This window comes from Musca vetustissima, unplaced genomic scaffold (genome assembly GCF_032173495.1).
Source record: "Musca vetustissima isolate MV318-11 ecotype Yass unplaced genomic scaffold, APGP_CSIRO_Mvet_v1 utg75198, whole genome shotgun sequence".
Classification (NCBI taxonomy): Eukaryota; Metazoa; Arthropoda; class Insecta; order Diptera; family Muscidae; genus Musca; species Musca vetustissima.
Window position 1 is genome coordinate 91527 of NW_026877125.1, and position 12726 is coordinate 104252.

The 12726-nt window shown below is 38.6% G+C and overlaps 2 protein-coding genes across 2 annotated transcripts; both read left to right on the forward strand.

Moving 5' to 3' along the window:
- The first annotated feature begins 2261 nt into the window (after positions 1-2261).
- Positions 2262-7132, forward strand: LOC133321702 (fat-body protein 1-like). Its single transcript, XM_061530787.1, has 5 exons — positions 2262-2382; positions 2458-2609; positions 4423-4989; positions 5057-6004; positions 6047-7132. Exons 1-5 carry the CDS (start codon positions 2262-2264, stop codon positions 7130-7132), a joined length of 2874 nt encoding a protein of 957 aa, XP_061386771.1.
- Positions 7133-10770: 3638 nt separating this feature from the next.
- Positions 10771-12342, forward strand: LOC133321703 (myb-like protein Q). The gene has a single exon (XM_061530788.1). It carries the CDS (start codon positions 10774-10776, stop codon positions 12340-12342), a length of 1569 nt encoding a protein of 522 aa, XP_061386772.1. The 5' UTR covers positions 10771-10773.
- The last annotated feature ends 384 nt before the right edge of the window (positions 12343-12726 follow it).

The following is a 12726-nucleotide window of genomic DNA, read 5'->3' on the forward strand; positions in this document are numbered from 1 at the left end:
CAAGGTAAAAAAGTGCCTCATCGAAATATTGGTTCTAGACCCCATGTTTCTTTAGACCATATCCGTTGCAGAAAATTTTGATTTCATCCATTGCCTCATCGAAATATAGGTTCTAGACCCCATGTTTCTTTGGACCAAATCCGTTTCAGAAAATTTTGATTTCATCCAAACTTTGTACATCTTATCATTTCTTCCAAACTTAGTTCAAGTTCGATGATGGGGAATATCGGTCCACTCCTTCTGGAACCTCCCACACAGGGGTTAGGCCTAAATGCGGGCTATAGTTCATTATCGAAACTTACGTTCTAGTTATTTATCGCGATATCCTCCGCAGGCGAAATGATTACAACAGAGTCTTAGAACCAAACACAAAACGCGGAACAAATCAGATAACTATTTTAATATAAAAAAGGGGTTATATGGGGACTACCCCAAAAAGGGGGCGAATATTAATAATTTTTGGTGGGGAGATTTGTTACCATATACGAATACAATATACCAAATTGCAGCGAATTCGGTAGAAAAACGCGCTCAAGAACCCCAAAATACCGAACATTGGGGGGATACCATGATATGGGGGATATCCGAAAAAATTGACCTATATTCATAATTTTTGGTGGATAGATTTGTTACCTTTTAAGAACTCAAAATACTAGATTGCAGCTAATTCGGTGGAAAAATACGACCAAAACCCCCAAAATACTGAAAATTAGGAGGTATCGTTATATGGGGTTACCAGAAAAGTGGACCGATATTTTATTTTAGTGTAGATATTTGGTATTCAATAAGAACCCAATATACCAAATTTCAGCGTATTCGCTTGAAAAACGCTCTCAAGAACCCTAAAATACCTAAAATTGGAGGGTACCCTTATATGGGGGCTATGTCTAAACGTGGACCGATATATCCCATTTTCAAACTTCACCTGCCTACAGACAAAAGACAAATCTATGCAAAATTTCAGCACCCTATCTCAATTCCTTCAGAAGATAGCATCATTACAACAGATGGACAGACGGACGAACATGGCTAGATCGTCTTAGAATCAAGCATATATATACTTTATAGGGTCGGAAATGGTGGAGTGTATAAAAATCCCAGAATTGTTGCTATCAAAATGTGACAAAATATTTCCTTGAAAACACAACCCACGGTGAAAGGAATATGGACAATTACTTATCCATATTCCCTTCACCGGACTGTTCTGAATATTAGTAATTTTCGGAAAATATGTCAGTGTAAGGACGAGGTGCTGTTGACCTCTAATCGGGCAAGAGGGTGCAACTATCACGAAATATTGCCCAGGCTCGGTATAAAAATCCACGTATAGGGTATCGTATGGCCGGCCCCGTCGGTTTATACTGCTCCGCTCCGTTTGTGAGAGTTAAGATTGTAGTCCTTGGCTCTATGTGTTAGGTTGCTACATCAAATAATCTAATAATAATAAAAATGTTTTCGAAGTACAAGGGTTCTGACCACCCCTGAATATACGTTAAGGTATTAAAGTTAAAAATCCACGGCTACTTATAATCCTCGAAAAAATTAATTTTCAAAATCCTCGCCTATTTATAGTCCTCGAATAAAATATTTTTAAAAATCCACGCCTTTTTATAGTCCTCGAAAAAGAATATTTTTAAAAATCCTCGCACATGTATAGTCCTCGAAAAAAATACTTTTAATATATACTTTATAGTACAGATTAGAATTTCTTTCTAAAAAACATCGATATTAGAGATTATAATTTCTTTTTAAATTTTCTTATATTTAATTCACTTAATTTTAAAATTTAACAATTTCTTCTTTTGTTCGATTATTTCAGAAGATGTCAAAAAGCCACCACCACAAAAAACTGACGACATGTGTCTTAATACCGTTCATTATTATTTGTCTATGGTCAATTAATTTGTTTAACAAAAGACATTAAACATTGATGTGTGATTGGAGAATGGACCTTATCAACAACAAACATAGCAACCGGTACAAATTGCGAACCCAAAAATATAAACGATTTACGATGTCACCGAATCAGCAAAAAAACAGAAATGTTTTTTTGCCCAGTTAATAACCTTTGCCGTTGGACTATTAAGAGTTTCTTGCATTATGATTTTTCTTCCTTTGTGGCATGTAATTTTGCCTATCGGATGAAGTATAAAAAGCCATGCGATCCGATGTAACAGCATCAAAGTCTCTTGAAGTGTCTTCTGTGTGGTACATTGCAAGCAAAGACTTTCTTTCTTTCAGTCCTTTTTGCAGTCTTCATCATGAGAAATATTCTTATTCTGTTGTGCCTGGCAGGATTTGCTGCCTGTGGTGTTGTAACAGATCAACGGCAACAACAACAACAACGTTTGAATGTAAACGGTGTGCGGAATAATCAAAATGGTATGTAGGATGGGTTATATGTATATGTATTTGCATTTCAATTGTGATTATCCTTCTTTTGTATTATCCTTTTAGGTGTTGGCCGTCTATATGCCATGACCAGAGAGGAATTGCTGTTGCAAAAATTCCTTTTAGATGTTCTCAAGGATGTTGAGCTGCCTTTGCGTCATGAAAATCTATTGGCAATTGATATTCAAGGAATTACGAACCGAAATAATTACAAGGGGGTAAGCATTAATTGTCATTCCATAAGTCGAGCTTAAAAACAATTTCCAGGCGCTTCGGTCTTTTGCGCAGTTGTTCACTGTCAACGCAAATGGGACCATACATCTTTCGGAGAATTTTTCTCTCAAACACTCCAAGAGCTGCCTCATCCGCTTACGTAAGTACCCATGCTTCAGATCCATATAATAGCACGGGTAATATCAGCGTCTTGTAGAGTGTGAGTTTGGTCTGGCGGAAGGTGGCCTTGTTTCTAAACTGCTTACTTAGACCGTAGTAGCATCTGTTGGCCATCACAATCCTTCTCCGAATTTCAAAACTGACGTCATTCGTTTTATTTATGGTGTTAGTTCTCAAGTTCCACAGTCGGTCCGAGTCTACTGGACGTCTTGCGCGTTGATACCATCAGCTTGGTCTTCTCGCCGTTTACTGCCAGACCCACTTTGACCAGACTCCTTCTCAATTTGTTTCAATGGTGGCTGTTACCGCTCGCAATGGTCGACCTATTAAATCAATGTCATCGGCGTAGGCGAGTAACATGTGTTGTATGGTGTACAGAGTGTCGTTTCTGTTCACCTTTGCCTCTCGTATGGCCTTTTAAAGATCACACGACAAACTGTCAACTTGTCTGAATCTCCGTTTGGTATTAAAGGGCTCCGTTAGGTCCTTTCCGACTTTAACTACTGACCTTGTGCAACTTAAAGTTATCCTGCATAGCCGTATTAATTTTGCAGGAATCTCGAACGCAGATATGGCTTTAAATACCTCCGAACGGATAGGGCTATCGAATGCGGCTTTATAGTCGACGAATAGGTGGAATGTGTCTATGTGTTTTTGGTGTTTTTTTCCAGGATTTGGCGCAGAGTAAATATCTGGTCAATGGTGGATTTGCCAGGTCTGAAGCCGCATTGAATAATTCGTCTGGTAATCCATCGGCACCTGTGGCCTTATTATTCTTCAGCCGATTGATTGCTATTCTGACTTTATCTTGGCTAGGTGGTATACACTCTATACCATCAACTCTTATTGGTTCTGGGGTATCTACTTCAGCGCCACTATTTGATACCAGAAGTTTTTCAAAATGCTCCTTCCAGATCCTCAACACGCTGTCTGTATCTGTCATCAGGTTTCCTTCTTCATCTCTACAGGAGGATGTGCCTGCAAAAAAAACCTTCGGTTTGATGTTTTACTCGTTGGTAAAATTTTCGGACTTCATTCTGACTCCTGTGCATCTCGATTTGCTTTTGTAAATTTGCTTGCGTAATCGCCTGATTTAGTTACGCCTGTCCCTTTCCATCGCATTTCCTTTAAGGCAATAATATCGGCTTTGTAATTCTTGAGTACATCCGGTGCCCACATTCCAATTGCAGATTCGCAGATCGTGGTCTTTTATACGTTTGCGGGGGTCGTCAACATTAGGGGGTTTGGTTTTCCTTTTCTTTGCTTCATAGTTCTTATGGGTGAATTCGCGGCACATTTACCTCCGCGGGGAGGTCAGTGTCCACAATTGCGATGAAAGAGGGACCAAGACAAGCCTGGACTTCGCCATGTTAAAGCCAAGCAGAGCCGTTGCTTGGTATCTATCATCCCCTACGTCACCCCACGCCTTTTTATAGTCCTCGAAAAAATATTTTTAGAAATCCACGCCTATTTATATTCCTCGAAAGAAATATTTGTATAAATCTTCACCGGATCTCCGACGAATATTACGCTGCAACATCGGCAATTCAACATCCACCAGGAGGGTATTAAACCCTTCCTTCCATATGTCCTGGAAATCAATATTATTTTCATTCCTCTCTCTATCTCTTAATGTAGCCCTTGGATGCTGACACACAGCTTGTGCTCGATTTAATTCAATCGAATCGCGTATTGGGTCGCAATGACATCTACACCCTGACCCAAGAGACTGTCGTACGTCAACAATATGGTCTCTCACGTTTATTTGCAAAATCCAGTGACATTCAAACTTTACAACGTCTGGTGGTGTATGCCCGTCAAAATATAAATCCGATATTGTTTGTAAATTCTCTAATTGTGGCTCTGCAGGAGCGTAGCGACACTCAACAATTAATCATTCCCGCCCTCTATGAAATTTTACCACAAGCCTATAATTATGCAACGTTTATACGAATTGTTGGAAATAAGGATATTACGTTCGGAATTAGCAATCAAAATTTCCAGTCCTCACGATTGGGTCAAAATGTAAATAATCAGGATGGTGATGATGATGTTTTGTTGTCGGATGATCTTGATGTCAGATCGCTGCTTGATGTTTTAGTTAGCCAACTGGTGGTGGAACAGGGTAGCATACAAAATTCCATTGGAAATGGAAATCAAAATGTCATGGTCACTGGTAGTAGTAATATTGTTGGTAATATTCGGGTAAGTAAAGTTTCGAATATCTTCATTATTAATTGTGTTTACTAATGTGCCCCAATTTCCCTTTCAGAATATACTCGTTAACAAGGATAATTTGTTGGGCAGACAATCTCAATTGATCGATTTGAATGTGGGCAACCTAAGGGATCAGAACACGGGAAATATTTTGAATCGTGCTTATACCACTGTTGGCGGGCTGTTGGGCGATCGTTACACCCAGCAAGGCCTGAGGGATAAGAACTCTGGCAATAATTTGAATCGTGGCTCTTCGGGAAATATTTTCAAACGTGGTTATTCTGCTGTGGATGAATTTTTGATTGGTCATTCTTTGCAACAAAATTCAAGGGATAAAAATTCGGAAAGTACTTTGAATCGTGGCTATTCGGGAAATACTCGTAATGTTGTTGATGTCTTAGATGGTCGCTCCAGCCAACTGCAAAACGAAAGGGATAAAAACTCGGGAAGTAATTTAATTCGTGGTTATTCTACAATTGTTGATTTATTAGGTGGTCGCACCAATCAGGGCAGCTCAAGGAATCAAATGTCAGGAGATACTGTCAATGGTGGTGAGGTTTTGGTGGGTGGTCGTTATGGCCAACAAACCCAAAGGAGTACAAATTCTGCAAGTAATTTCAATCGTGATACTTCTAATATTGGTGATACATTAAGAGATCGTTCCACACAAAATTTGGGCTATGGCCAGCAAAGCCAAAGCAATACAAATACTGGAGGTAATAATATTGGCGACACATTGAGAGTTGGTTCCACACAAAATCTGAGACAAGGTACCACCTTAAAAGATGATCCCCTTTCGGAAGATATTATTGGTGGTACTATAGCTCAATTTAAAAGACAACTCATTGAAAACGTTGAAAATTCCAATATCCGTGGAAATCGTCTACCACGTAGCCTAACAAATTCTCCCCTCAACAATGGACGACGACAACAACAAATTGTTGGTCGATTAATTTTCTATCAATTACAACAATTGGTGGCACGTTTAAATTTGGAACAAATTGCATTACAAAATATCGAAAATTTGGAAAATCTTTCTAATCAGAATCTCAATACGATACTTCTTCAAGACAGACGTTTAGATGCCAATTCCAAGACCATTTTAATCGAACAGCTACAAAATATAAATCAACGTCTTGAAGCCACCCTGCAACAAGTTGTACAACATTTGAAACAAAAACAACAACAACGTGGAGTAGGAGGAGACCAAACTGGAGAACAAATAATCCTACAAGAGATAAATCAAATCGTACTCAATGAAATTCTACAAGAAATTATAAATTTAGCACAATACCAGCAGCAGGTGGGTGGTCCAATTTCGAACATCCTTGAAGATCCCATAACACAAATTTTATTACGACAAATTGTCATAACCCTGGATAAGCAGATACAACAGCTATTGGCAACACGTAGTGTAGAAAATGTTGCCTACAACGATGTCACCATTAATCGCCTACAAATTGATCAGCTACGCACCTTTGTGGATGAGGTGAAGGTCCGGTTTAACAATAACAACCAAAATATTATCCAAGGCCTCCAAAAACGTCTTAATCACAAATCGTTTACCATAAATTTGGAGGTCAACTCCCAGCGTACACAGAATGTTGTCATACGCTCGCTGCTCATACCCAAAGTGGATGCCCTGGGCAAGGAACTATCCTTGGAACAACAACGTTTAAACACCATACTCTTGGACATTGGCCAGCTGCAATTAACTGCAGGACGCAATACCTTAAAACTTAAATCTCGTGACATCGTTTCGACCGATAATGGCAATGTTACACCCTATTTGGAAATATATCAACAGGTTATGGGTGCATTGCAAGGGCAGATTAACAGGGATACGATTGATACGATTATAGGACAAACAAGTTTGCTGCCACAACGTTTACTTTTGCCACGTGGCCGTGTAAATGGTTTACCCATGCAGCTATTGGTTGTCATCACCCCCCTCGTTGGCAATAAAATAAATGTAAATCAGTCTGAAATTCCTCTATTAGGTTTGCAGAATATATTGCTGGATAATTTACCCATTGTATATCCTTTGGATCGTCAAATTTCCGATATCCGCCAGTTAGCAAATCTCTCAAATGTTGTGCTAAAGGATATTACCATTTATCATGATGACTGAAAACTAATTTCGATTTATAACTAAGATTCCCAAATTCGATGACTATACATGGACCATGGATGAATTGAATCGTGAATTCCCCCTTTTTTAATTAGAGTATAAGTAGTATCAAATAATTTTGTTCTTTAAATTATAAATAAGATAATAAATAAATATTGAATGCAATTTAATAATCTTGCCTTAACGACTTTCCTTACAACTACCTTAAAATTTAAACTTACATCTAACAATTTACAATTATGAGAATGGTTCTTATTGAGTTGTGCTGTACACAGACTCAACATCAGCGTCAAAACGGTGGTACCTTCGAGGGTCATCATCATACAGAATTCGTTTATCTCGCAACTTAAGCAATACAGCAGGCGGCAGCTGTTTTCTTCTAATGATGGCGAAGAATTCCAACTTGTACTCCAGGAATTGGTCCACTATCATATTCTCCATAAGTTGTCTCCTTTGGCGTTCCTCATCCTGCAGACATCGATCCGGTTGATATCGATGGCATTGTAGACGTTCTGGTTTGGCATGCGTCTGTAGATTCCATTGCTCTCTTTTGTTGTTCTCATTCCCAAGCATGCTGCCAATATTCCTCTTTCCCATACTCCAATTCTTTCCATTTGAGCTGACTATATGTCTGCCGAAGCGGCGAAAGAGTAGATGATGGATAGGGCGGATTACTTGCTTGTAAATTAGCAATTACACCTCCAACGAAAATCCTCCTCGCATACGGAAAAGGCTTTTCATAGGCGAAGTTCATCTTCTTTGCCTTCGACAGCACATAATCCAAGTGGCGACAGAAGTCAAAAACGGTCGTGCATTATTCCGAAATACTTCATCCTGTGAAAAACACCGATTATTTCATTACCAACATTAATAGTTGGAATGTGTTGTCGGATGCTGATTTGGGGTTGCCCCTTAAAAAACACAGATACACATTTTCCAACACTAAGATTGAGAGCCCATTTGTTGAAATAGTTATAAAATGTTTCCATGTACACGTCCAGCCTTCGTCCCACAGTGCTTCCAAAGTGTCCTTGCAATGACAGTAGCACATCATCAGCACACGTTATTAGCATTTCTCCTTCAAGTGTCACAAATGAACAAGTTATTCAGAACTAGTCCAAGCAGAGATCCTTGTGGTGGCCCTGCCTTGACTGGACGCTGTTCAGACAGCTTGTCTTCGACTCTTACTCGAAAGACTCAATCATTAAGGAAATCGCCATCATTAAAGAAACTTTGTAGATCGAAGCCAAACGATTGTATAAAAATGCCATGTTGTCATACTGTATCGAAGGCCACCATTGACAGTATTTCTCCAACTTTGATTCCTTGAGCAGCCCTGGGGGACCAACTAATACATCAACAATATTACGAATACTTCCCGAAACGCACGAATCAAATTATTTCCAGAATTTGTATCCGACCATCCAGAAATTCATTCATTTCCGATTAATCACGTTTTAAAATATCTCTCGAAGAGCCACGATTCAAATAATTTTTAAAATTCTTGTCCCTTAGACCTTGTTGAATGTAACGATCGCCCAACAAATCGCCAACAGTGGAATAAGCACGATTCAAATTATTTCCAGAACCGTTGAGAACCGTTTACATCGATCAACTGACTGGTCTGGCCAGCCTTGTTAGCGAATATATATTAGAAAAGGACACAGGACCTGATTAGTACTATTGAGAGCTAGTATTATAGTACTATTTGGCTAGATTAATGCATGTCTAATGATTGGAGACAAGACGATATGTGCCGACCAGTAAAAAACGGATTTGGTTAAATTTATACACTAAATTTCGTACAATTTGGATTTTGGTGAACGGCGAGAGCTGGAAATCAAAAAATTTGGAATAATGGTTGCTATTGGAATATGGAATTGAGATATGGAAGCATAGTACTTATGTGTACTAAATGATACTATATTTGGTACAACTTGATTATTTGTGAACCGATAGAACTGGACTCCAGAATTTTTTAATTAAAATTAATATTGGAGTGTAGGATTGACATAGTTTAGGAAATTCTTAATTAGAGAAATAAAAAGTACTAAATAGTACCAAACAGTTTACAAATTGTTTTTGGGATGAAGGTAAATTCGAAAGTACGAAAAGTACTAATTGGTACTAAATATGTGGAAACTCGTACTTACGTCTACGAAAGGTAATAACTTGTACTAAATTTGGAACAATTTGGATGTTGTTGGACTTAAGATTTTTAGCGGAGAGCATGGAAATTCGTTCTTATGGGTACGAAAAGCATTTTTTAAATTTGGACTTACAATTACTATTTGAAAGCAGGATTGATGTACATGGGTGGAATTAAGATTATTGTTAGAGTGTAGGATTGATGTAGTTTTAGATATTAATATATATGAGTAAAATATTACTAAATGGTGCTAAATTTGGAACAATTTGTATTTGGTTGAAACTTAGAGATTTGGAATTTAGATGACTCTTGAAGTGTAGTATTGAGCTATGGAGACAACTTTGGAAATTCGAATTTATGTGTACGAATAGTAAATAGAATAGAAAATGCACGAAATTTGGAATGTGGGTCACTGACGGAGAGTTAGAAGGAAGTACTAAAGGGTTTTTGGTACTATATTTAGTGGTGGTGGCGGTACGGACGTAGTCTTGAAAATGTGTATTTATGTGTTCGAAAAGTACTAAATGTGGAACCTGTACGTAAATATATAATTTGAATTCTGATCTATTCTAAATCTGTATAATGGAAATAAGAAAGTAATTTCGGAAAATTGGACGTATATTTATGAAGAGTACTAAATGGTAATAAACATGATATTAGATGTAGGAAAAGAGGTGGAATTCAGAACTATAGTGCAACAACTTATACAGTATTCACGACTTCCATATGAAATATGATTTTCGGTTTTTCCCTTTCCGCATATGAAGTAGCGGCCACTTTGCTAGTGAATAATAAACTTTAAAATTTCATAACAATCATTTGTTCAGTTAATAAAGTATAGATGGACTTAGTTCGCCGGCTTCATTTAGTGAATCGTTTAATTGAACTAGTTCGTTCGTCAAGTAAACAATGTCGTTCGAAACAACACAAAAGAAACAACGACAACAATCGGCTCTATTCGGCGATGTACATCACATCTCATTCGTAAATATTTGTTTGTTTGCTTCTTTCTTCCTTTGCCCCAATATAGGATGGAACGTTTTTAATTTCGGTTGCAAAGAAAAGAGTTGGAAATAAAACTATTTTCAGTATCGGCGTGAATTGAGGATATGATGGAATAAATGTAATAATAAATTAATTGAAATAGTTTTAATAAAAAATGTGAGTGATATTTGTAGCAAAGAAAAAAAACATACTTGTGGGAATATAAACAAAGTGAAAAAATAACAAAAACAAAATAAATAAAAAAAGTATCTAAACAAACGTCATCAGTTGTAAATGTCGGCTGCCTGCATGTCAGCCAGCCAACCCTGCAACATTGTATAAGAAGAAAATCTATATTTGAAACTTTTGGTTGGTTTCACAACACACACCCGTGTGAAACATACACACACGCACACACACAGATACTAACAACATTTACAAAACTCCGAGACAATTCCATAGAGGAAGAAAATATAGAAGCGAATCCGTGAAATAAAGCAATATGACCATGGAATGGACCAGAGAAAAAACCCTAGCCCTCATACAGGAATATCGTAAGAGACGTGGCCTTTGGGATATGACCCATGAAGATTATCGTAAAAAAGATGTCAAACACAAGCTGCTCGGCGAAGTTGTGGTATCGCTGGGTGGCAACATACCCATTATGGAAATTGAAAAGAAGTTCCACACTCTGCGAACACAATATCATCGTGAGATCAATCGCATGAAACGTAAGGAACCCTACAACTCGAAATGGTTTGGCTTCAAGTGTTTACAATTCTTAAGTTCACCCAAGGCCTGTCGTTCGAATAAGGGCCGCTTAAAGGCGGAAATAACCGAGGATGGTACAGTGACCACAAAATATATTATACGTGAGGCAATACCGGTGGTACATCAGCAGCATGATACGAGTGCCGGTTCGGGTAATGATAATGAGGAATTTCTAACGCTACAACGTCGTCCCACCACGATTACCTATGAGGCAGTGCCATCGGGAAATGCCACTTCCACATCGTCGAGTCGTTCGCATGAATTGGAGAAATTGATTGAGGAGACAACCAAAGATGTGGAAGAAATTGAGGAGGCCAAACCAAAAATGACCATCAAGGGAATTGGTGTGCCATTGGAAGCGCAGCAGCAGCATCAACATAACACAGATACCTATACACATGCTGGAGCAAGTGAATTGCAAATAACCAATGTTGAAACTGAGCATGCCGAATTGCATCACATTGAAGAGGACCATGACCAATTGGAGACCCTTAATATACAAAGTACATCGGATGAAGAAATGAATTATTCCACAAGTAGTGGAAATGGCCATATGAATGGTGGTGGTACTGTTGCCACAACAAATGCCTCGTCCAATACAACAACAGTGCATACAATACCGGCACGCATCATCAAGATACAACGTAGAGATACACATGACCAGGGGGAATACTATGAGCAACATCATGTGCCACAACAACAACAACAGCAGCCGCCGCCGTCGCAGCAACACCACCACCATTCGCAACAACAGCAACAACATCATTCCCAGCAACATCATCATCTCCATCAAACTCCCGCCACAACACATCAGCTACATACGACGGTGTCGCCTGGTGGCAGTACAACAACAACAAAACGCATTTACTACGATGCTGCGGGTCATCACACGGCAACCATATTGACAGCAACACCAAATCCAACATCATCATCACAACAGCATCAGCAGCACCACCAATCGTCATCAGGAATGACCATTTTAAATGCCTCAACATCTACCCTCAGTTCACCGACATCATCCACCAAATTGCATCTGCGAAATGCATCATTGGCTCCGGGTACAATACATACCATGGCCACAACATCGCCACCTCTGTCTTTGACAGCCAATGGTACTCTCGTTACCACCACAGCTGCTGCTGCACCCACAACTTCATCAGCAATGGTTCGCGACGAATATACCACCTATGGCGAATATGTTGCCAATGAAATGCGAAATATAACAAGCCGGGAAATTCTGATATCGCTGAAACATAAAATAAATACCGCACTCTTTGAAGCCAATATGCAAGAGCTGCAAAAGTGAAAGCAAAAAAGAAAATGAAAATATTTTACACCACCATCCTCGACCATAAGGTTTTCAACGCAGCGATGTAGACGTCCGAGTCGAAGACCGCATAAAGTGGACTCGTGATTGGAAGGGAATTCGATATGTTGTTCGTCTGTCTGAAACCACACAATCTGAGCAATATTTTTGAGATATATGACAACGTTCTGATATCCGACAATCCATACACGTTTAATATGTCGTAATTTCTTACAGACGATGCTGCTCATATACAGACCATAACATAAGCTAAGGGGTTTTCTTTTCAACTGTTTCTTAAATTAAGTTTTAGTGTAATTAATACATTTTTACATAAAATCAATTGTATTGTAATGTTATATATATATATACAGTGTCGGACAA